The sequence below is a fragment of the Gymnoscopelus braueri genome (assembly GCF_963280865.1).
Source record: "Gymnoscopelus braueri genome assembly, chromosome: 12".
Classification (NCBI taxonomy): domain Eukaryota; kingdom Metazoa; phylum Chordata; class Actinopteri; order Myctophiformes; family Myctophidae; genus Gymnoscopelus; species Gymnoscopelus braueri.
Window position 1 is genome coordinate 26,555,282 of NC_137614.1, and position 26,040 is coordinate 26,581,321.

Genomic DNA, 26,040 nt, shown 5'->3' on the forward strand with positions numbered 1-26,040 from the left:
CTCCTATCACTCAGGGAACAGATAATGGGGGATATTTTCTCTTATTAGTGCCATTAGTGTGATTCTCTGTCTAATCATCAGTCCTATGAAGAGGCACATATTATGCTGGATGTTTGACATGTTTTTCATAACAACCAAGCTCAGCGGCGCTGTCGCACGAGGTAGCCGGGTGCCTGAGAACCATCGCTTGACTGCTCCCCATGTTATAAGTCACGTCTAGACAGAGAGTTGAAGTATAAGGCCATCATCAGTCCATAGCAAACTTTAACTTGGAAACACATGCATGCACGCATACACACACGAACACGCACACACCAGTACATAAAGACCCAATACATCAGATCAGATCAGACGAACCAGGTTCCAAATGAACACAATAGGTCTGAAAGTCTCAGGACTGTGTGTGCAATTGTCCCTAATTATGACAATGATTCATGAGCGCTCCACATTCCAGGGTCTCTTCTGGTTTTGCTGCTATGCATCTCGGAGCCTGAGGAGCTATTAACACGATACCAATCTCACCAATGGCTCCAGATTGGGCCTCTCGTGGGCTCCCGAAGGCAACCTGTCCAAACTCTGGGGAATCCAAACATCCATCCCCGCCCCTGCTTTCCCCTCAAGGAGGTGGGCATCAGGACAAACAATCAATGCCAATGACAGATCCGTGTCAGACACAGGATAATTACAGCACTATGAAAGATACTGTGTCATTTTAAACCCACCGTCTCCAACTCCAAGGGATTCTCTCCCACTGTCTGTCTCCCCCCTGCAAAAGGTGTGTGTGTGTGTGTGTGTGTGTGTGTGTGTGTGTGTGTGTGTGTGTGTGTGTGTGTGTGTGTGTGTGTGTGTGTGTGTGTGTGTGTGTGTGTGTGTGTGTGTGTGTGTGTGTGTGTGTGTGTGTGTGTGTGTGTGCGTGTGCGTGTGTGCATGCGTGTGTGCATGCGTGTTATATACCTTTCAGTGCACAATGCGGACATGTATGTGAGTGTGTGGATAATGAGGACATTCAGATTTGTGAGATTCTTGGTTGTGTCACTTTTGACATAGGATCTTTTAATGAATCCTGTCCTCCCACTGCTTTTATGTAATTGCACCATAAGTTGCAGAGTGGTTTTCTAAGCACTGAGATTAAGAGATGTAGAAATGACAGAGGCATGAATCATGACGCGACAAGCTACCATACATGAATAACAGCATATTCAAATGCACTGGGGGGGGGGGGGGGGGCGGTGCAATTTGAGAAGATAATTACTGCAAATGCTCTCATTATCACCGTCTGATCCTGAAACCACACGCTGGTCCTGGCACAGTGAAATACAAGATGTGACATATTAAATTTGTGTTGGTCACAGGAAAGTGGTCCTGAGTCTGACTCCTGACACTTTTATTTTTTTTAAAGTTTATTTCAGGTAAAAGTGACTACATCCTTATTCCTGCCAACTAATCCAAGCAACGAATCCTCCTTGTTGTACCTCTGTGCTGGAGAAAATAGATAAGAATGGAATGAAACCTGCCATCTGTCGAGTCGATAATGTAGGTAAACAAAACAAACAAAAGGAGCTGAGCAATAACTAGTTTGTGTGAATCACCAACCAGTACCTCAACTAGAATATGGCCAGCCAAAGTCGACAGACAGACGGCCGGAGGGGCAGACAGATAAGTCAATCAGATACAGACGTTCTGTTGCCTCTGATTCTGGGCAGGGAGCCTGTACTTGGAGTCTCTGGTACTCGCAGGGAAACGGCAGCTTCTTTTGTGTTCCCGCAGGGCAGACTTTACAGGAAAATCAATCTCTGTACGGTCTGTGTACACCAATTAAAGCACAGACAGACAAAACACTCACTTACCAAAACTCCACCGAGGTACACTGTAAAGGGTCCATTTTTACACTTTCAGAGTTCAATTAACAGATTGTACTTTGTAGAAAACTGAACTGTCATACACGAAAAGCAAAAACAAATGAGGTCATGCGTAGTCTCGCGTGGGCAGACTGTTGCCTCCCACAATTTTCAAATGCTTCCGGTCATACAGTCTGGAGTACGGAAGGTCTGATCATGATCAAGCGATAAAGCGGATTTGAAGCCTCCTCCCTGTTCCGTGCAAATTTATCCTAATATAAGTAAAAATCATCTAGGCCTATATAGCTTGCTGCTTAGCAGAAATGGAAACAAAATAAATGTAAAGATATTTTAAAATATATTTTCGTGAACGGAAATGCCAGCTTCCTCTCTCGGATTTCGGTATATTGCGTGCCAAAAATCCTGAAGGGGGCGTCAACAAGTGTAATTTGGTAGCGGCGGACATCTTTGTGGGGTATAAATAGGTTGACTTAAAGGAGAATTTTGGACTAAAGTTTTCTTACCTTTTCTATGACGTTATGATATCTTAGGATGAATGGTACAGTAGAAAATTTTCATAACTCCACCCCTGAGCCGCCACAGCTTAAAAGGTGCGCGGATAGGCCTTAGGTTAGATCACATTATTTTAATAGCTTTTTTTTTTTTTTTTTTGTGAGATCTGACGTTCATAGTGACAGAACACTGTCCCAAAAAAAAAAAACAGAAGTCTCGCTAGACGAGATTTCAATCTCGAGATTTCAATCTCGTCTAGCGAGAGTTCTGTTTTTTTTTTTTTTGGTTGCATAGTGTTCTGTCACTATGAACGTCAGATCTAAAAAAATAAAAATAAAAAAAAAGCTATTAAAATATGTGATCTAACCTAAGGCCTATCCGCGCACCTTTTAAGCTGTGGCGGCTCAGGGGTGGAGTTATGAAAATGTTCTACTGTACCATTCATCCTAAGATATCATAACGTCATAGCAAAAGTAAGAAAACTTTAGTCCAAAATTCTCCTTTAACATTGGCCCCCACCAGTATGTCTGCAGCTACTATACCACGCCCCCCGTGGTGACGACACGTTGGCAAGCACTATAGGTGTAGATCCAGACTCTATATAGCATTCGGAGATTGTGGAATAGTTGTCAGGCTAGGCGAGACTAGGTCATGCGTGACCCTCCATCTCATTACTCTCCCTGTTCCAGTCTTCCTGCTCGACTAAGGGAGAGACTCAGATGACTGGGATGGTATCCCGGCAACAGGTCTGTTTAGGGGTGTCCTGCTATCAGCAGGACTTGGGCCTTGTGTGGATCCGTCTGGAGTAACTTAGGTTGCTGTGAAAAAATGTAAAGCATGCTGAAAACATAATACACAGGAGCTTGGCATCTCTTTAAGGCTGCGAGCCACTCTGTCTGTTCTCCCCTGCAGGTGGCCATGTTTGGAAATGCTGACAAACAGAGAGGAAAGACAGAATGCGTGAGGTATGGGCCGGGTGGTCGGCGCTCAAACAAAATGTTTTGTGCTGCTCATCCTTGAGCTGAAACTACTCTACATTATTTTGTGTGTGGCTGATAATGTTAATATAACATTTAATTGGACCAAATTTACTGGGAGTTTATATTAAAACAAGGTGGCAATGACAGTGCAATGACAGTGAAAAGTTATATTTATTATCACAATTGGTTTCCCATTTTCTCAAGAATGGTTGTATACAGTATGGGGGACTTTGCTCAAAGCCATCTACCAGTCACAAAAAAGGAAGAGGAATCCGATAATTAAGGACCCTTTAAAGCTATACAACCCAACTATGCTGGTTTACACAACGCGGGCAGAAATAAACCTCACATGTTCACAATGGAGCCATTCATAAAACCTCACTTCTCTGGGGGGGAAAGAGAAAAAGTAGTTGCTCTTAGCATTTGGGCAGATGTAATAGCGATCACTCAGCTTGTCTGATGCTGATAATGGGGCGATGGGAAATTCCTGTCAGGGAGTTGCGGCGCGGGGTGGTTTCGCAACCACTTTGGCAGCCTCCACGTGTTCCACGGCAGGGCAGTGAATGCGTTGCAGCATGCTCACATAGCTGTCATTAAACACGTTTTTTTTGGGGGGGGGAACACATAAGACAATCAAAACTCTCAAGTTTGTGCCACTCTAGCTCAGTTCTTGAGCAACGGAGTGGTAAAAGATTATGTGAACCATGTCGGTCCCGTCTTGCCTATCGTGTTTCGAATGTTGATGAGGCTGCAGAGTTGGTCATATTCAGAATTAATTTGCTTTGACAGTGGTCACCCAATAAACCTCATGAATTCCGGCTGGGGGGGAAAAAACACATCTTGCTGGTCTAGAGTCAAGGCCTTTTGTTTTTATTTGGTCTTTTGACAATCTTCTCGTTTTGGTATGCTGTCTGTGGGATGTGGGAATGAGATCTGTTTGACAGAGGAAACAAAACAGATCTATTTTGGAAAATGTAGAGCCAGTTTAGTTAAAAGTGAAAACTTACTACGACATGAGACTTGCTATTTTAAAGGTGCATTCTTCAGTGTGCTACGTCCAGCTAGCATGAGGGTGCAAAGTTCTTCTGGTTGGTCTTTGGGTACAGTATGTGACACTTGGCATCTAAGCAATGCTCCCACAAGAAGCCTCTGTTATAAGGTATTCATGCATTGATGCTAACAAGCTCATACAAGTGGCCACACAAGCATTTGTGCAACAGGGGCTAAAACCATAAGCCTAATTTATACTTTGTAGTGCGACGGCATTGCTTACTAAAAGAACAGATTTTCAAGCTAACAATGGCGACACATTGTTAGCAATTATGTTAAACAGCACTCTATGGTAATTTGGGGATCCCTTAGCTGAAATGCTGTCTCTGCTTATCGAGAATATTTGATAAAAGAGTCCTGCAACAGTCCTGATTTTTTTCCTGTAACTCTGTGCAAGCGCTTGTAATATTTATGTGAGCCACAGTGATTCAGTCAGTATATAACTGGAAACTAGTGGATAAGCAAAACACAGTCTGGAAAAAGAAATAGCCATTGGATTTTTTGTAACAATGGTTAAAGCAAATTTCACCCACTGTTTTACCTGTAAACCTGTGATGTGACAATAAAGTTGATTCTGATTCTTGGACTGAACAATATCAAAAATCAAAACAAAGTGATCATGATCAAACTGTAGTTCCACATCAATGGCTGTCTGCCACTGTTTACAAAGGTATCTAAGGAATGATCCAAAACAGTAATGTCAACCGTTCTGTTGCACTCACAGAGGATGCTTTCATAATTGTGTTGTGTATTGAAAGAAGGTTTCTGAGAGCAGCAAAAGACAACAGTAAGGCATGGTTTAATTTCAAATTACAGCATACAGTACATGTATCATACGAGCTAATAAAATTTCATAGTAAAAAGATATTCTTGCAATCCAATCTGTTTTTTTAAGAGTCCGTATGATCCAAGGTCAAGCTGAAACTGATACATTTGCCACAAAACGAGTGGATACATTTAAAACATAAATACCAAGTCAATGCATTTCTAAAGACTTTCCAATGTTACTGGACTATCAGTTATCATAAATTATAGAAAATGTTATGCCAGAAAGTGTAATAAACATATTGCAAACATAAAAATGTGATACATGTTAAAACTCTAACAAAAATGGCACTGTAATAGAATCTTGGCAAAGAGTCCATTTTCTGCTCAATCGCAGTCAAACAGCTTTAACAAGATATTTTAAGAAAACTGTAATAACACAGTAATAGCTATGTTACAAAAAGATGTAATTACCGACATACATTTTCCAAGACGTTGTGGGCCCATATACTGTAATGTCTGATGAGCATATTGCTATTGTCCAGTGTACTCACAGAGTCTATGTACCATACGTAATGCATATACATGTGTGAGATTGAGTTCATAAGAAAAAAAATGTGTTTGAAAAGTTGATTGTACACAATCAATCATGTAGACAATACACAATATGTCTTAGAACATGTCATAGAACACAGACTCCTATTTGGAGTTTGCAAGGTCTTCCAATGCAGAAAATATGACATTGACATTTGGTGTACTATTAAGATTGTCAGTCATGACAATTTAACAGGTAAATTCACTGTTTTATTTGTCTGGTTTGTCTGTTCATGGGACAGCAAACTGCAAACGTTCTCTTGAGCAGTGACAGTGCATTGTGAAAGACAAACCCAGTCCAGTTCTTGAACACTGTCGTTTCAACATTTGCCAGGTACTAAAGTCAAGTAGCAACCATATATTTTTCTCTGTTGCTAGAATTCTCTCGATCCCCCGCATGGATGATGCAGTTTGATAGTGTTCATTAGTAGTCCATTGATAAGCAGCACAAATGGCTGACTCGTCTGACTTGCTGACTTGCTCCTGCAGGTAGAGCTATCAAGCTATACCCCTAATAGCATGCCCATAAAATCAGAGCCATTCTGTATTGTAATTGATGCTCCTGCAGCATTATCCACAAATATTGAGGTGTACTGTCCAGCCTGTAAAGAAAGATGGGATGATTGTGAATGTATAAAACATTACACTATTTTGTGCATATGTGTGTAATGATATTGTATATGCCGTTCTGTGCTCGGGTGTTCGTCTGTATGTTTGTGTGTGTGTGTGTGTGTGTGTGTGTGTGTGTGTGTGTGTGTGTGTGTGTGTGTGTGTGTGTGTGTGTGTGTGTGTGTGTGTGTGTGTGTGTGTGTGTGTGTGTTTGTGTGTGCGTGCACGTGTGTTTGTGAGAGTATACTGTAGTTCCTTTTGATAAAGAATGTAATTTTACCTGTAGCTCCAGCAGCCCTTGCACACTGACAGTGAATATCTTACTGTTGCTTTCCAATCCAACTATCATCTCCAGTGACCTACAATCAAGATGAAAAACAAACTTTAAAATAAACAATGAACTTTGTTCTAATATTTTAATGTCAAATTGGCTTTTCAATAGGCAAGGTTACGTTAGCATTTAAAACATGTTATCGGGGCCTGAAGACTGCACACTTCGTGGTTACGCTGCTGCAGGCTTCAAGCTCACAGCAAGAGCACTGGCTCCCGTTTAGTGGAAAATGCAACATTTTTTATGGCAAATCAATCATGTTTGTCCTCACTCTTAACTGCCACCTCAATGAGCCTCATTTCACATTCTCTACATTTTCGTGTGTGGGAGGGAGGGCGAGACTGTCTGGAGCTTTGGCTAGAAAAGCAAAAACCAAGCACTCTCTTAGGTTAAGTAACCCATCATAATAATATTATTTATACGTTCCTCTCATTATGCCATTCTAGGTGGGAGGCGGTTGGGCTCCATAAGCTCCAGGGGAGAGTTTTGGGAGCAATTCATTTCAACAATTTTCTCAGACTTTAAGTAAATAGAAATGTTGAAATGCTGAGGAGTACTCATAACCGCTCCCCACCGGACTTGGGATTTCTGCCCCTGCAGAACCTCTGTGTAACGTTGTTGTTCATTATCCACCTCCCACATCCCAAACAAGGGCATTTTCTCTGCACAGCGCTGAGAGCAGCACACTGCACGGGGTGTCAGAGGTGAGTCTATAAAGATTAGTTAGGCGACAGGGACGAGGGCCCTGAGTGTGAGGACATTTCCTTTAAAAGACCTGCTCCTGCTTTTATACAGGAAATGCCAAGCTGGTTCCACACAAACTATAACAGACAACACCTTTAACAGCTCATAAATCCTCGAAAATTTTAAACTGGCATTAGACACTAACAAACTATCAACCGTCCAATGGTAGAGGTTAACAAAGTGTCCAGACAGAATGTAAACAACGCAAGTGAGGCCAAAGTCTGGTTCTATAGATTATTCTAAGAAGCAGTAGTCCTCAATTTTCTTTATTCTTTATTTTCTTTATTCTCTGTTTTCTTTTTTGTTTTTTACCACAGCATATGTTATGTAAGCCACAACAAATGAGAACCACATGTTCACAATCTACTGAGGTGACAAAGTGCACCAGGTTGATTGGATTCATGGGGAGTAGCTAGTAAATTCTGCGGGTCTAAATGCCATGACATTTCCTACTTTATTCACATCACAAGCAATAAAACAAACACATAGTGTAGGGGACATTTCTCATCCACTAAACAACGAATATGAACTCCCTTCTGGCTCCAGATGCAGAAACCGCCAAAACGTACTAGAAAGCTGCTAAATAGATCACACTCCCCTGACAATCTGTCGATGTTGTTGTTTTCTTTTGGTCGCTGTTCTGTGTTTTTTGGCTGGACCGCAACAGTGGGGCCAGGCCTATAAACAAATGCCTTTTCCCTGAGTGACTGATGAAGTTGCACCATTGGTTGGCCAGTCTGGTCTTACAACGAACTAGCCAGCCAATTGCAGAGCAGTCGTCCCAATGGGATGGCTATGGGATGTAGACTATCCTAATAACCAAACTTTTCTTATCATTTGACGCCAGGGTTGGAGCTACTTGCAACACCATGTTCGAGTACACATCTCTAACCCTTAGTTCTAGTAAACATGGATGATCTATTCAACTGGCACGACCAAACCTCCACCAGGATAACACCAAAACCTGAACATCTTTAGCCAAATTCAGATTCTCTCTTTTTCTGCCTCCTCACCTCCTCCCTCTTCTGTCCTCCAGCAGTGACCCAGAAATATATCTTGTCCCAAATCTTTAATTGCTTCTCGAAGAGCCAAGGGGGAGGAGAGAGGGCTGAGCGCCTGGCGAGGATATACATCAGTGTGTCCTTTGTGGGCGTTTTTTAATAGAAGGAGTGGTGTAAGAATGTATATCTGTTTAGTTATTGGACACTACAGCGGACTATCTCCTCTTGGCTATGGGGTGTAAACTACACTGTTCTGGAGATTGGATCCAAAAGCCAGAGACGGCACTGTGTCACAGATTTCAAAGGAATCATTTAGAGTTCTGTCGATTTATCTGCTTGTGGTGTGCTTGCTTTCCAGTAATGTAAACATGTTAATAGTAAAAGTCTATTGATAAATGGTTAGAAATAAGGGTAATGCTTTGCTTTTTGTCTCTAGGTACAGGCTGAGTATGTCCTGAATTCAAGGTCGTCGGTTAAGTAGGCTACATGGGTTGTATTTTGGACAGCAATCTGGATGGTAGAAATACCGGCATGAAAGTACTGGGTATAGGATCACTCACTGGAACACCAAAGTTTTCAGCAAGAACCTCTAGATTTTTTTGCATGGAATCCAGACTGATTCGCTCCGTTCGGCTGATTTTTTCCCCCACTTTGAAGTAAAAAAAAAAAAAAAACGCTGAACGAGTGCCTCCGTCTCTATTCCAGGCTATAGATTTTTAGACAGAGCTATGCTAGTTGTAGCCAACTCATTGATTTTAAGGCACTTACATTTTGCCTCCACTACGTGGTTTGAGAGTTTGACTAAACTCATTAAAAGTAGACTTCAAACAGCCCAGAATAGATTTATCAAAGTAATCCTAGGTTTGGGCCATCAGACCCATATCGGCAGAGGCCATTAGAGAGCTCAACTGGAAGCCAGTTGAGCTCTCTAATGGCCTCTGCCGATATGGGTCTGATCGCGGGTCACTATGTCCAGGCTGATCATGGTGTTTAAAATTGTTAAAGGAATGGTTCTTTCATTGTTTGGCAATCTGTTTTACACCGATCAGAGAGGCCCACAGCATTTTTACTTTTTACTTAGGCCTATTGCCAACTTACGCCTCTTTAAATTCAGATCAGGAAAATGATCTTTTGCATATTTAGGTGCATTCCAAAAAAAACCACTTGAGAGGGTCGTAGACTGATCAAGTATTAGCTAATAATGTATTGCCTTATATTTCAGTGTCACAGTCTAACTTTATTGTAATTATTTATTTTAGGCTATAGTTTGAACAAAGAATGTAATGGCTTTGAATGGCAGGAACTTGCTGTCTCTCTTGGATGATTTGGTAAAATTCACAGTTTAGCAGACACTGAAGCATACTGTATGCAAAGGAACCAAAACACTTAGCGGAAAACAGCAGCCTTTGACGGTTCGCAGAATGGCTGCTTAATGGCGAGGCTAGTCAGCTCCTTCTTTAAACTATTTGGTTACCCCAGCAGGACTACCATTTTGTTTGTTCCGCTTTGACAGTAGGCTCAAATCTATTTATTCACTTAATTGATTAAATGCTATTTTCTCATTGTGAATAAATAATGATATGTAGTGGCCATAGATGAGTGGGTTTCCGCCATAGCTGAGTGGGTAGAAAGGCCGTATGGGAATTGAAAGGTCATGGTTCGCCCCCCCAGCCTGCCAGTCTAAAGGCTGCAGCATTCTCCGACTGAACACAACATTTGTTCTGCTTGAAATGACGTCATAAGCACTTCGCCATGCCTTGTCGACGTTCTGTTCAGTAGTTCTTGCACCTCCAACTAGCTGAACACCTCCACTAGCCAAACATCATGTGTGATGGTCAAACACTCAATAAGCTCATGATTTTTATTTCCACATACTGTCAGCAATATACCACGGACAATGTTGATGAAAGGTTGGGTGAGGATAATCCCTAATCTCTCTCTTAGCGACATGATTCGCAAGATTTGTGCTTAATTTGGTGGGAAACATTTCTGCAACTAGAAAAAGTGCTCCTCGGAGCACAGGTCTCTTGGCTATAATAGGCCAATGTGAAAAGGGTGCCATTTCTTCCTCGGCTTAGTGGGAATGTGCATGCATTCATGATTTGAGGCATTTTGTTGCAAAAATGTGTTTTGCTAAAGTAGACCTGCTGGTGGCGCTATAACAGGGCAATGTGAAAAGGGGGGCATTTCTTCCGCGGCCTAGTGGGAATGTGCGTGCAAATTTTCACGGAAATCGCACGCTGCGTTCATGATTTGAGGCATTTTGTTCAAAACGGACCAATCCTGCAAACTTTGGAAGCCAACCTTAGCCAATGAGGATGGAATATGGGAAATCGGACAGATCCGTGTTGATCACATGGCTATGGAGATACTGTGTACCGATTTGCATGTTTTTTGGACAAAATCTGTAGGAGTAATAGCAAAAAATGTGTTTTGCAAAAGTCGGCCTCATGGTGGCGCTATGACGGGCTGATCTGAAAAATGTGGGGCAGAGGTTCTGCTGTGGTATCCAGGGAGTGTGTGTGCACAGTTTCACAGCGACCGGGCCAACGGTGGCGGAGATTAGCTGGTCGCAGACAGAAGGACGGACACACACACACACACACACACACACACACACACACACACACACACACACACACACGGACACACGGACGGACGGACAGGGGGTAAAACATACTCTCTCGCCATGCCTTTCGGCCTGGCGGAGACAATAAACAAACATTTATGGAACCCTCTATGGTTGGAAGTGAAATTACTTTTGGCTCTGCATCGTTTGGAGCCCTCAATGTGTGATTCAAATTTGGGATAGACTGATCGCTGCATTCATTATTTGTGACATTTTGCAGGGGATCCCCTGGATTCCCCTCACGGACCCCTGGGGGTCCCCGGACCCCACTTTGACAACCACTGATTTACTCTGTTTATCACCCTGGTCAGTCATACTTACGTGTATCTGTGACACAAGGACTCAATGCAGATCAGAACTCGAACATTGTCTCTGGCTCTGAGTTGATTCTTGCTCCTCTTCACATCATTGTGATCTGTAATTTGAAGATAGAACCTTGTCACTATCACCTGGACCATACTGGGCTGAGAGGAACACCACAATTAAACATTACATTTATTCATCCCTGAGAGAAAACCCATTTCCTCTGTGAAACACTGTAATGTAATGTCAGGAGTCTTCCCAGAACAGGTGAAATGCTAGGCTGCGATGTAGACTGCATATTGCAGCCTGGAAGCCTGGAAAGGAGTATTTACCAATATGGACGTTGGCAGAGAACTGGTAGATCCCAGTGATGGGAGCGGTGAATCGCCCCGTAGACTGGTCCATTCCTGATCCTCTGAGAAATGCTCCTTTAGCTGGGGGCTGAAAGTACAGCAAAGTACCAAAAATGGTCTTGTAGTCACACCACAGTTTAACGATAGTATAAAATCCTTTGGGCAAAGGATGCTGCTGCAATGTATTTCTCTACCTGCAGAAATATGGCCCTTAAAGACCTCTGGATTCCAATCCCAATTTAATCCCCCCCATTTTATGCCTTTCCTGTTCCCTCCTCTTTCTACCTCTGATTCCCTGAATAAACATTTCGAATATCCCTTAAATGATCTGTAAAAGCCCCAGTATCAAACAGTATTACCACAGCGCTGTATTAGCATGGTAAACTAAAGCATGATTTATACTTGTGTCACGCACCAAACATAGCAGATTTACATGTTCACAATGCATTGCATCCACGACAGGTTGTGAGCTTGTAGATCGAATATTTTCGGCATGTGACACCGTTGTACAACAGAGCATAAATCAGGCATTACTGAGGTATGGCTAGGCTTAAAGCCTTGTCAGCCTGTCCCAACGGGGCACAGTTCTTCCACTACAGCATGCTGTTTCAAACAGTGTCTATTTCTGTCCTCTCCACACTTTATTCCAAGTCACAGACAGAGTGCCTTTTGTGTGGTGCCCAGAAAGTGATGTGGAGGATTGAAAAAGGAGATATTTTTGACCAGAGAGGGAGCTAGTCTTAAGGCTCAAAATGGTGCCACTGTGTCATCGCCAGTCACCCACTAGCCTGAGGCTACGAGCTCAATCCATGGTCTTGAAGGGCGGACCCAAACACAGCCGCCTGGATTTGTGCGTGGCTTCCTATTGCTTCACCAATCTATGTCCCCGCCTCCCCTCCCCTCCCCCCCTCGGCCTGTGCACGGAGCACGCTGACGTCACCAAATTTAGAGCGACGCCCCTCTGCACTCTGATTGGTTAGGAGATAACAAGGTCCAAGACCATCGTTCCTGCATCGCTCCCCCAGGCTTTTTTTCTTTTGTAACAAAAAAAAAAGCCTGGGTTTCCGAGGCTAGTCACCCACTGACGGGATGATCCACTCAGAATTCACCCCAGTACAAACTGAGTGACGATTGCCATAACGCTTGTTCTTTCAAATGCACTTAAGGGGCAAAAACAAAAAAAAACGAGTGGGTAGGAGGCAAAACAGATAGCTAAAGAAGCAGGATTAGCTCAATCTTGACTGAATTTTATTTTTTGGCCTGGCCTGGTACCAAGGGTGCGAGTGAAACATGTCCATTGTTTCAAACAAACATACCGTCTGAAAGTTTTGCAATTCCACCAGAGTCTTCTTGTCGACCACCACAGGTCCCTTCAGCTTGCAGTGGAAGGCCTCCTCTATCCGCCGGTAGGACGTCATTCCCTCCAGAGTGAGGAGCGCTGTAGGGAGCTGACTGGGGCTGGCCTGTCTGTCCAGAGCTGCCGCTCGTCTCTCTGTAGCCTCTGACACACACGCACGCACACACGCACGCACGCACGTACGTACGCACGCACACACGCAAGCACACACGCACGCAAACACACACACACACACACACACACACACACACACACACACACACACACACACACACACACACACACACACACACACACACACACACACACACACACACACACACATCAGGCTATTAGACCTTGTTGGCCATAACCATGAGGTAATGACACTCCTAAATGATGCGCATAACGTACATGAAAATTTATTTTATGAAATACGTGTAGAGGATGAATAATCATGAATACTAAGCTATGAACATAATTAACTCTGTCCCTCTATTGAGGGAAAGCCATGTGAAATTCTAAACAAGGCGTGGAGCAGTGAGCCATGTTGTTGGCATAAAAACTGTTCTGCAAACCTTTTATCATTTCTTTAAACTCCTGCAGAAGAACTTCCTGGGTGACCTCTGCCCCAGGAGTGCCAGGAGGTCCCTGTGGGCCAGGGGGCCCTGGTGGACCTGGTGGACCAGGCTAACAGCAAGCAGAAAAGCAAAAATATTAATAGATTTAAAAACAAGGAAAACAGAAGTCTTCTATCTGACAAGGGCATGATACAAAAGAAAGCCTGCATACGCGGGCCCGAACCTCTAGTTCAAAGAAAAGGGCTTGCCAGGCAGGCACTAGCAATCCTAGTTCAAAGCAATGTTAAATATTCAAAGTAAAATCTTTTGAAAAATTAGAGTAGAGTAGATAAAATACAGGACACAATCCATCCAACCAGCTACAGTAAAAAAAAAAAAATACCAGGGGTCTTTTCCGTTTGCGACACTTTCCAGGAAGGTGGTCGACAGGTCGTTTCACAAAGTCCATCCATGAACCTAATGGATCCACTCTCTGGCTGTCAGAGACCTGGTTCAAAAAAGATGACACACAGGCAAAATACATTATGCAATGGAAATTCAAGATGGAAAACTAAATGGGATTATAATTGATTAATTGCTTTTCCATAATATTCAGTGTACAGCTAAAATCCTTGCAGGTCCATTTTTACACTCTAGAGTTAACCTTAACCTTACTTAAGCCTATACTTCCTACAACCAGTAGCTAAAATAGCAAGCTCACAATGTGTTGCATCACATCAAGCTTGTAGGTCTGCTATTGTTGCTGTTTTTGAAAAGGTTTAAAACCAAATTTTATATTTTTGAGAATAAAAAAAAAAAATGCTCCAGGGCACTCGGGTGGCGCAGGAGTAAAGTACCTGCCCACGACAGCAGAGTCTAGGGGCTCAAATCCACTGCAGTGCATTGGGCTTGGCCGAGCGTCTATACAAACGGGGGAGGGAAGCCTGGCGAGGAGGGTGCTCTTTGTCACTGCACTACTACGGGCTGGGGTGGCACCTGTCAGCGGAAAATGTTGAACAGGAGGAGTAGGAGGTAGGCGGTACGTCCTCTCGGTGGGAGCCCCTCACTGGCAGGTCAGCCAGTAGAGTACAGTGACAACACAGAAATGTGTGGAGAGAATTTCATCGGTACAACGACTAAATTGGGGAGAAAAGGGGTAAAGATAATTGGCTACTCTACATTTATTTAAAAATGTAACATTAACAATTGCCCAAAATAGGGACGCTAGGGTTAATGTGGTTAACTCAGTATTATACTGTGTATCAGCAGTAACTGAGCACATCACTGAAATCTATACAGCATAAGAGATGTTTGATGTGTTTGTAGGCAGAACTACAGACATACGGTAGACTCAATGAAATGAAGATAGGAAAGTGAACTACAAGCAGACTGACCACTTGCATTGTTATACACGGTTGGTATTTAAATGTAGTGGAATATTGTTGCTGCCAGAATTTTCTCTAAACACCAATAAACTGTGCACTCTTTCAACAATTACAATGAATCTTTGAAAGAGTGCTAATTGCAAGATTCATCAGATAGTTTAGCCTGGAATGGCCTGGAATGGCACACAATGCAAAGTATTGTACCTACGTAACAAAATCCAATGAGTCATAATTTCTGCTTACAAACCATCATTGGAAAATCTTGCCCTAAGATACTATTAAATGGTGCCAGACATCAAGGCAGGTCACACTGCGAAACCCCTCTTTCTTTCTCTCCTTCTCGCTCTACTGCGATTCCTTGAAGAGGAATGAGGCTTTTTTTCTCCTTTCTTTTTGGGTGGTGTCACATTGCCAACTATGTTCATTTGCCACTCCTCTCTGAAAGGTTCAACTCTTTTTTTGCTTATTTTTTCATCCCAGATAATTCACTCAGGTACCACGTCAGTTCTTATTTGTCCAATAGGCTTGGATGAATATAAACAAACGTCCTCAAGTGATTTCTTTTCCTTTTTTCTTCAACACATGAAAATTTCCATGAGCCACATTGTGAAAAATGAGTCCGACCATGTGCGTGTGATGTAGATTCTGTGGATTGCAGACCTCAATTAGTCTACAACAACATGTCAAAATGGGCAACACTTTCCCCCATACAGTACCTGTAGATATACCAGAAATTAAGTTTTTATGTTGTTTCCTTTTTTTCTTTTGAAAATGAACAGTGCTGTGTGGGATTCAATCATATATTGATTGCATTTGTAAAGTGTGAGGGTGAGATAACAGATGTGTACTGTGCATGTATGTGAATACCATAAAAGTCAACCAAGGAGTGTTTATGATTTAGGACTGCTGCTCTATATTTCCTAACCAATGCACATTCTTGTCCTCCTTATCTGTAATAACTTCAGCTATAACAAATTACTGTATAGGAAAATGATGTGTTTGTGAGATAGCTAATGATACACCCACACACTCCGAAGAGACATCTCAAGTAAATAGTTCCTTGCAAGCTGTGGTAGTCGTGCTGGTGTGGTTTCACGCGCATGGCTAAAATTGAAGCCGTATGAATTCCAATGGCTGAATATTCCTTGAATCTTCCCCAAGTCCTTCCCCAAACGTCAAGTGACTGTGGTTGAGATAGAAGAAAAGATAAAGATGAGCCATGGAGGTGAGCTGTCTGAAATGGAATTTGTTTAGGTTTGGCAGCAGGACACGGATCACTTATCTACAAAACTAACATGTCCCTTTCTTCACTGTCAAAGACTCTCCTCTTGTTACACAGCAACAAAGTAACGCCTTGTTTTTGTCTTTTTAATATGCTGGAATAAAAGAATGTCTCCTATTTTGGTTTTGAAAATATTTTCCCTCTATCTCTCTATCTCTCCGACTCTCCTCTTTTCCCTATGACAGCAGACAAAATAAACAATTTAAGAGGCACAGTGCCTCCTGCATGTTCGAAGTCTCTGTGTTTTTGTTGTGATTTCGAGGCTTGGAATCAGATAAAAGCGCAACACATTTTGTCAAGACATGGATACTTTTACAATACTATCAGTATCGTTTCCATAAAGTGCTTTTCCCCCTGGAGTCAATGCCATGTAGCAATTAAACCTGTCAGTAATATTATTCCTTAGTGTATACATGTTTTCCAAACGTTTAACAATTATTGCCACACTGAAGATTGGAATGGGGTGGTGGATGTAACACAACTCTATCTCTGTGGTAGTCTGAGTATATTTCCACGAGGATTAATTGTGAAAAGTGTCTGTAAGATACTGAAGTGAATCACTGCCACAAACGATTCTCAGGCAGCTCCGTCTGTGTGAACTACAAGACCCCCCCCCCCCCCCCCCCAAAACACTCACAGCTTGTGAGAAACAAAGAGCGCTTCGGCTGCTAAACCGCAAGAAACTCAGAGCTTCACATCCCCTCTCGTGTTTATGGCATAGATCGTTGTCTGCTATTTCAAAGATGTCAAGCAGCACAAGTCGGCCCACACATGTGACTTATAATTATAGATCTTAGCTATTCCCTGCATTATAATAATACAAAAAAGCACATCATTGCCAGGAAATCAGCTATACTCTGGGCTTGTTATCCTCTTTAGCACACGCCATTGTAATTAAACTATTAAAACCATGCCCTAGAGGATTTTCTGTGCTCAGGGAAGGCAGGCTAGGACCAAGGTAATTATTAACTTAATTTCTAGACTACAAAATAACAGCAAATCATTGAATAAATAGTTTAACCGTCAACTTCAACAATGTTTCAGATTCGCTCAATGTGACTTATTGAAGGTAGGTGTGTAATATGCCCTGGTGATTGATGGTGGCCCCCCCAACAAAAAAAATTGTGACTCATTGTCTTAGTGCGAGTCACTAGATTGACATGACGAACTTCAAAGCACCGCGCAGAAGCCCACGCACACAGACTCGGGAAAACCATGTTGCCTGACGACATGGCAAAAGCCTGTCAGAAAAGTTAAATCTCTCACTTGCTGCTTTTGACTGTGGGGCAAAATAAACTATGGCTTTGCTCACATACCTCTGCATCAGCACGTAAAGCTCATGAACAATGTGTGGGAGAAAGCAGGCTGAGGTATCAGTCTCTGGGTTGATGAGGAACACTAGCTCTCTGGCTTTGATGGCTAGTGTTTTGTGTGTGCAGCAGAATGGCCTTGTCTGTCAGCAGGTGTGAGCACACGCCATTCCAGCACTGACAAGGAAAATGTGTCAGACTTTCCCAAGGTGGCAAACTTTAAATCGTCATGACACGTTTCTTTTCTCAGTGATTTTGCTTTAGACCTGTAGCGCTCTCTCGCTCTCTCTCTCTCTCTCTCTCTCTCTCTCTCTCTCTCTCTCTCTCTCTCTCTCTCTCTCTCTCTCTCTCTCTCTCTCTCTCTCTCTCTCTCTCTCTCTCTCTCTCTCTCTCTCTCTCTCTCTCTCTCTCTCTCTGCAGGAATCAAACCTTTGTAAGGGATTTGCAACTCAACCAGGGGGCACAAGGTAGAAGTCAATATACTAGTGCATGCCTGAATGTTTATTTCTAGAATTCTGATTCACAAAGCATAATTTTATAGCCCAGATTTAAGTGCATCACATTTGAAGGAATTAACTAATAAGCCATTTTGATCATACAGGAGCAAAGGCTTACAACATCACCTTGGGTCTCTATGAAAAATAAATGTATGTGCTTTCTTCTATTTATGTTTGCTATGTAGTTTGGGAAAATTAGGTTACGGTTTATTTGAGGCAATAAAAGGGGGAAATATTTCCCTGGGGCACCATGCTACCAAAACAAACAAAACAGTTAAAACTTACCTCTGGGGCTGTAACTGATATTGAATCTCAGCCTCACTGCACCTGAGTTATTTACTAGCTTATTACATATTATGTTTGCATCTGTACTTCAGTACATGCTGTTATTATGTCCGTCAGATAGATAGCAGGTTTGATGTGTAGGCCTACTTGCTATCCTAATTACTTTGCAGCACATCGTTGTTTTCTTAGCACTCTATTCCTTCACCCATGTTTGTTGACTAGGGAACTTACTCCATCTGCTATATGACAACATTCTGATTGAAACCTTCAGATGTAGGAGCTATACCATCACATTTTTGTAACTGTGCCACACATTGGGCTTTCTATATCTATACAAACTATCCACACAATGCAACGCACCATTGAACTCTAGCTGCTGATGCAAAAAGTTACTGTGTTTCACATTGGACAGGATGATAAAGAGCCTTCCATATAATCCCTTGTTTTTACACCAGCGTACTTCTCTCTGTGCAGTCATCCATGCATGGATGAAAGGGTCTATGCCTAACAGGGCCTGTCCCATCCTGGGAGGCAGGGATCCCCTGGCTGAGAGCTGTTATGGCTGAAGGAAACCAGGAAACCTGCGTGCATCCCAGTCTCCATGCATCCACCCCCATGTTCCCCATCGGTGCAGCTCACAAGCGCAGACTGCCTTGAGGATTTACCACCGAAGTGCTAAATACAGTCAGACATGCAATGTTGACTCTGCCCTCCTCTCACTGTGTTATTACTCAATTGGTAAGCAAGCACAAGGCCTGGTGGGCAAAACATACTTACACTTACCACATTGTGAGTATGCTGCTATTAGCTCAAGAAACATTAAGGGTTGCTGAAACAATTTTTCATTGTTGGGACATCATATGAATTATAGTTCTGAGATAATAATATAGTAATAACATTTTTGTATGTTTCGAAATACATGAATAATGCCAAATTGTATATTCCTTGTTTATAGTTACTCTAGCTAATGGACAGGCCTAATATACAGTATGCATGCATGTGTTCATATGTGTGAGTGTGAGAGAATGATTACGGTAAATTCATGCGTTACAATTTATGCTTTAAAAAATCACCAGCGAAGCGAGTGTAGCTTCCTGATATAAAACAAAGTCAATGAACTGAAAGAAACTCTGATTGCTGTGTCACATCTGTTTTGTGTACAAATTATAGCTTTGAAATTGGAGCGAGTGCTCATTTTCCCTGTGGTAGGTAAAATGAGTTGTTGAAAAGGACTGGATCCAGTTTCATATCAGGTACACAGCTAAGCCTTTTGGGTTTGACTTCGGGCAGAACATAAACTTAAACTTAATTTACACGTTGTGAGCTTGTAGATCGGCTATTTTTGGCGAGTGACGCTGTCATACGATAAAGTAGTCAGGCTTTAGATCCTCTACATTTGATGATGGGATTCATTTGCGGTTCTCCTTGATGCCACATAAGTACACAGATGGTTCATTTTTCCACTTTGGGATTACATTTATTTTGTAAGTACCATTCTCCCCATTCCTGTGAGGTTACAGTACATTACAAATATTTGGAGAAATCTGAAGCATAACACTAACAGGGAATCGCAGGGAATTACAAAACAGCTATGCCATCTATCATTTCCCCGAAAGGTAAAATGCATCGTGTACATTCTAAAAGGGCAAGTAGTAGTTGCCAAAGAATAACAACATTTATCATTTGTCTGATTGTTGCAATAGAAATTCTAACTATAAATGTTACATCAAATGTGCAAATAGGCCTACTTTGCATATTCTGTAGTCTGTATATTTTCTGTCTTTTTTTTGTTTTGTTTACAAAGAAATATTGTTGTGCGTAAGCATTCAACACATAAATAATCTGGGTACACGGCCATTGCTTTAAAATAATAAATAAACTTACATTTTATGAATAACCAGCACAAGTTGACTGAGTACTGTAACACACAAAAGGGCCATAATAGTGAAATTGTTGTTTCCAGGCTACAATGTGAATCAAAATTAGAGCAACATGACCAGCACATGATAAGCATCAGGCAAGATTAAGGGATTTCTATAAATCTGGCATCAATCTGAAGTTATTAAAAATGAGACGAAATCCAAATAAAACAGGCCCTCTGTGTCTGATATGTAAAAACTGAAATGTTGTATGTCTGGCACTGAAAGTGGCCTGCAATGGGAATATTGTCTTGACAGTTTATTTTACTTGCAGATTTCTAATGTAATGACAGGACTGTTTATTATTTGATTCCTCACTCTATGTCAGATGAGCTCATTAATTAATTGAAAAACATGGCCCCTTTTTGGCCCCTGCTGACACAAGAAAGGGAGAGTTATGGCGACAGCATACACTTTGTTCAGTGGAAAATAAATACTTTTTGCTGAGTGAAAGACATTGTATAGCCTAAATTAGCCTTAAAGGTGGGCTACGCTGTCTCGAGCATATATGAGAGGTGGTTTGCTCCCCCTGTGGCCCTGTTTCCTGTGGGACTGGGTCTTGTCTCAAGTGTGTAGGGTAATCCACAAGGTCCCACACACCGCTGCATTAATCATCACTGGGGATGAGAGAGGGGAAAGACAAACCCTCCCCTAGGGCTAAACTCAGCCATTACTCAACATGCTAGGCGTGATGTTCGACTCGCCTCCCTCAATTACAGCCATGGCAGACCCGCTCCACTGTTCAACAATGACAGATTCCTCTCATTTTTCAATTTATACTTTTTCATATGCCGGTGTCACATGCCAGAAATAACCAATCTGCAAGCTCACAACGCATCACGGATGGATGATTGTAATGATCTGTTATTTTCACCGTGTGACACCATTGTATGAAAGAGTAGTCACCGCTCCAATGTTTATTGTGGGAGAGGACTGCACGATTTGGGTTTGGGTAGTAGATATTTGTGATCCAGTCATGTCAAACCATTACATTCCTCAAAAAAGGGATATGCTGATGGTCAATGCTGCTCATATAGTACACGCAAACGCAAAAGTTCATAGTGGTTTAGAAATTCCGCTTCGAAGATAGCATCAAATACAATTCCACTAAAATTCCATTCAGCGTGCAACTCCACATCTCAATATTGTGATCAATTTCAAATGGAAAATCTCTCATGGAATGCGGTTTACTGCACCCTGCCAACTCCCCAAATGGGGAATTTGCCAGATAGAAAATTAATGCCATCATAAAAAGATTTTCCACTGTTTCCACAGGGCAAAAGAAAAAAAAGTAAATGCATTACTTTTGGCTTGTTTAAGAATACAAACATCCTGCCAAGACAGTTCCAGTGGATATGGTGTTTTTATCCAGGATACAAAAGCTACAGATACTGTATGTGACGGCATAAACTTACAAACCACCCAAGAAAAGCAAATTTGCTACTTGTGTGGTGTGTGGTGCCCTTTCAAAAAAATGAGAATCCAGGATAGAATGGCATCAACAAACATTGTGTTTTCCAACCTTGGACACGGTTGTGCCTTAACCTTAGATGTTAAGCCCTAAGTCCAGTTCCTCATCAGAGGTGACAGTGTTTGGCAGAGACACTATCTGGCATAACACTGCGTCTTAGGAGTGATTATGTCATTACCCTCAGATTGTGGGAGACGAGATGAAAGAATGTTGGTGAGGGGGGTGTGCAGGGGGCTAATCCTCACTGAGGTGTTCTCTTTCAGGACCCTTTCTATGGGGCTTTGTGAGGGGCTTACACGGCATGCTGCCCCAGTTTTTGGGGCCGCACCGCCCCTATCGGATGTCCCAGACACAGCGGAGTCAGACTAGGCCTGTGAATGACAGAATCAATGGGCTGGGAACAGCATAGCCAAAGGTCTTTAAATATCTGCCCACCTAACTTTCCCAGGAATTACATCATGGCAGTGGGCCTGTGGTGGACCTCAGGGGAAATAGTGTGAGGCTTGTGAACACAGTAAGACACCCCACTCTTCCCGTGGGATGGGAGCGAGAAGTGAAATCCCAATAGGGTGCAATCTTCAGCAGTCTTGAGGGTTGACACAAGGTCATCCTTCATAGCCTTTGCTTTTACAGGCCCGACCAAGTCAAATAAACATTACCCGGCCACAACCAGCCACAATGTGTTCTTAAAGATACAGACTGGACCTCACTGCTTGATTTTGGGTGCAAGGGGGAGCAGCCTGGTAGAGACTGAAGAAAATGCTGGTATTGGGCAGTGAGTTATTTGAGAATGCCAACACAATGGGTGGGCTGAAAGCAAAACAAATATTCCATTGGAAAAACCTAGCAAATATGCAACACCAGCAATAAACCAATAAATAACAATGTCAAAGGCCAGCTGCTGTTGGACAACGGCACAGTGAATCATGTTAAAGGTACCTTTTTAAAGAGCATAATTTGTGTGGCATACTGTAGCTACAACATTTGATCATTTGCAGTTATCATAGATTGGCATCAGTGAGTGCACATAATTATGTGCACATATAATCTCCGAGTGACAGGTACATGGCAAAGTATCAAGTGTTAATTTATCTGAAAGGGCAAAAATGTGTCTTTACCAGCCATTTAGATGATGCTAGACATCAGATCTTAAGACTCTCCAATGTGATTATTTGCAGCTAGCCTTTAAATGTGATACACTGGAAGATTTGTGGCAGATGTAGCCTACACTGTGATGATGACTAATGTCTGATTTATACTTCACTGTACGATGGTGTTGTGTGCCAAAATAGCAGATCTACAAGCTTGTACAGTAGTTCCGCTATCGGCGTGCAAGCCTTTGTACGACAAAGCATAAATTGGGCATAATTGATGCGTTGATCAACCTTTAGATGTTCACATTCCTGACATTCTTCAGGAAGTCATCCATTTAGCATTTCACACATTTTTCGCCGTCACACTCTCTGAGGCTTGACCTATTAGGGCACACCTGTCTCGTTCTAGCTCATGCCCTCGCTGCATTCATTTGGCCCGAGCACTACAGCGTGCTGAAAAGAAATCATGCATCAAAGTATAAAAGGTATTCAAGCTCAAGATCTAGTTCAAAGCTAGATTCATATTTTATGACAAGCTGCATGCTTTCCCCCATATCGATTTTTCGATATGGGGGATATCGATTATCACAATGAAGCTGAAACAATATATCGGCCATACAAATCTGATATTAAGCATGGTGTATCATGAATTGAATAGGATTAAGTGATTTTATAAGCACACTTCTAGAGGGTTGCAATGATTACCTTGATGCTGCCTCCGACCTCCTCGCTGTTGGAGAGAGTAGCGTTGTACGCCTCCGTGTGCTGTGGGGGGGCCTCCTTCGGCCGCTTCCTCTCCTTCTTGGCATCCACCCCTTCCAGAAAGACACACTGAGTCCAAAACACTGCCGCCACGACTGCCAGCGGCCCAGCCCCACACCACATCTTCACACCCGTTCAATCAGCACCAAGAATCCCCTCAAGGAAACAACCCAGATCTCCTGGTGGAGTGGTAGTCCTGTGGTTTTGGCCAGATGAGGTGCTGAGGATGGAGCTGTTGCTGGATGTGGGTTCAGAAAACTGCTCTGGACCCAAGCTGAGGAGAAGGAGACTGGAGCAGCTTCAGAGACTCCTGTATGTCCAACAGGGCTGTCAGTCCGACTGCTGCTGTTGCTGCTCTCTGCCCGATGAGCTCTCTCAGCCAGCAGAATGTTGCTGGGGCACCGTTAACTCGAGCCACAACGCCAGGCGGCTTACTCAACTATGAAATGTGTCAAGTAGAATGGTCCCAGGGGAATGACAGATCGGCACAGATCTGACAGCAAATAAACCCATTAGTGAGATTTTTCACGCTTTCTGCTCTGTTGGGGGGTGAATAGTGGGTGGGTGGGTGATGGCGGTGGTGGTGGGGTAGGATGGGATTGGGGGGTGAAAGCAGAGGTGGAGGGGAGGGGCGTCAAAAGATGAGGGTGGTGTAGGAGGGGGTGGGGAGGGGGGTTAGAGATGGATGGCAATGTTCTCTATTCCCCCTCGCTCCTGCGGTTTCTCACACTGAGGAACGGATCCCCCCTTAAACAATCTTGTGTGGTAGCCGGGGCAAAAATGCAAGATCCACAAAACTTGGCTTTTCCTCCGAAAATGCAGTTCAGCGTTCAGTTCAGTCTGTTCTGCCTCACATGGGGTGCCCAGGCGGGTGCAGGGTGGACAAAGTCCAAGAGATGTTGGAAAAGGTCCAGCTTTGGTCTTTGCCCTGCCTTCTCTTCTCGTCTCCTTCAAAAGTGAATACTGGCTCCCGGCTGCTATAACAAAATGTACAACGGTGAAACCTTTTCTTTTTTTTCCAGCGTGCTTTGCTGCCTCCGGGCCAAAGTAACTCAGGTGTTCTCTATCCTCTCTGTGAGATCATCCAGTCCAAGACCATGTGCAGTTTCATTTCAGAGAGCCCAGCGTATGTGTGTGTGTGTGTGTGTGTGTGTGTGCACGTGAGTGTGTGTGTGTGTTTGTGTGTGTGTGTGTGCGTGTGCGTGTGTGTGTCTGCTTGTGTGTGTGCGTGCGTTCGTGCGTGCGTGCATGTATGTGTGTGTGTGCGTGTGTGTAAGCGTGTGGTAGGTCCCTCTGCTTGGTCTGTTGCACGCCGTCTTCCCCTGAGTCTCAGTCGCTCCTTTTCTCTCTGACTGAGCTTACAGCAGCACTCACACTGGAGTTTTATCATCACCCCTTCTCCCTCCCGCTTCTCTCTCTCTCTCTCTCTCTCTCTCTCTCTCTCTCTCTCTCTCTCTCTCCTCTCTCTCTCTCTTTCCCTCTCTCTCTCTCTCGCCTCTATTTTTCAGTATGGCAATTGGCAATCCCACTGACTTGTTCAGTTCTGTTTTATCTCATAGACGATATGCTGAGCTCCGGTTCTTTGGCAGACAAGCTCTGTGTATGATGTGTATGAGGGCATGTGTATCTTTTAAGAGTGTCTGTCATTATGGCTCAATATCGTCCTACTCCACCAAAGCCCTGTGTTTAGATCCAAGCAATAGAGAAGAATTTGTGCGCTTTTTAGTGGCCCTGGGGCGACGTCCTGGAGAATCTGCTGTTTGACAATCTGCCAGAATGAATACTAACTAAATTATGTAGCAAAGAGCGTGCCTGTTTCTAATGTGTTATATTACGTATTGGAAATTTGGCCAATTTTGAAGTGAACTGATATAATGCCAGTTATTCGTGTGGAATGTTTTTTTTTTTTAAGTAGATACACTCTTTGCTACAATTGAAATACTTTTTAAATAGATGCTCTCAAAGTTCAGGTTCTTTGTCAGACTACCCATAAGCAAACAGAAGCGCCTTGCATTGAATGAGTCATCATGGGTGACATCTCCTATGTTCCTGGCAGGATAAGAAACACGTTGGCTCTGTAATGCAAGCCAGTTTCTTAGCTTAGCTGCCTAGATATAAATAATAACAATAACTTTTTTTTGCACAATTAAAAACAATTACACAGTTCTTTACAGTTAGGCAAAACAGATAAACTTGTAAATATAAAGGTAAGTAAATAAAGTCTTATAGACACGACCAGAGGATCGATTAATTGAAGGTGGTGTAAGTGATATTTTCTGTTAAAATCAGTGTTAAATTGCTCTATATTCCCTTAGTAATCACTGCTATAGCCTAGTGTTTGCTCAGTAACAGGCGACCACTGAACCCATGTCTCCAGCTCTTTAGTAAACAGAAAATACATTTTCAGGAAGGGATACCGATGTCATCCA

General features: G+C 42.8%; 1 protein-coding gene across 2 annotated transcripts; it reads right to left on the reverse strand.

The window, feature by feature from the left end:
• Positions 1 to 5,163: 5,163 nt before the first annotated feature.
• On the reverse strand, positions 5,164 to 24,948 carry c1qtnf12 (C1q and TNF related 12). 2 transcript variants are annotated; one of them, XM_080444538.1, is made up of 8 exons: positions 23,555 to 24,948; positions 14,010 to 14,114; positions 13,625 to 13,736; positions 13,027 to 13,202; positions 11,690 to 11,798; positions 11,376 to 11,469; positions 6,630 to 6,708; positions 5,164 to 6,342 (listed from the first exon to the last, which is right to left on the reverse strand). In XM_080444538.1, the coding sequence occupies exons 1-8, from the start codon at positions 23,732 to 23,734 to the stop codon at positions 6,244 to 6,246; spliced, it is 954 nt and encodes a 317-aa protein (XP_080300664.1). In that variant the 5' UTR covers positions 23,735 to 24,948; the 3' UTR covers positions 5,164 to 6,243. The 2 variants fall into 2 exon arrangements, with proteins under 2 accessions (XP_080300664.1, XP_080300663.1); XM_080444537.1 differs by having other exon boundaries at positions 13,027 to 13,211.
• Positions 24,949 to 26,040: the final 1,092 nt, after the last annotated feature.

Excerpts from the sequence above, each read along its gene's own strand:
- c1qtnf12 (XM_080444537.1), bottom strand. The coding sequence starts at position 23,734 with ATGTGGTGTGGGGCTGGGCCGCTGGCAGTCGTGGCGGCAGTGTTTTGG. Across the intron at positions 11,799-13,026 it reads AATTGCAAAACTTTCAGACG|CCCCCAGCTAAAGGAGCATT; the intron begins GTATGTTTGTTT and ends CTGTACTTTCAG. Across the intron at positions 6,343-6,629 it reads AAGGGCTGCTGGAGCTACAG|GCTGGACAGTACACCTCAAT; the intron begins GTAAAATTACAT and ends CTTTCTTTACAG.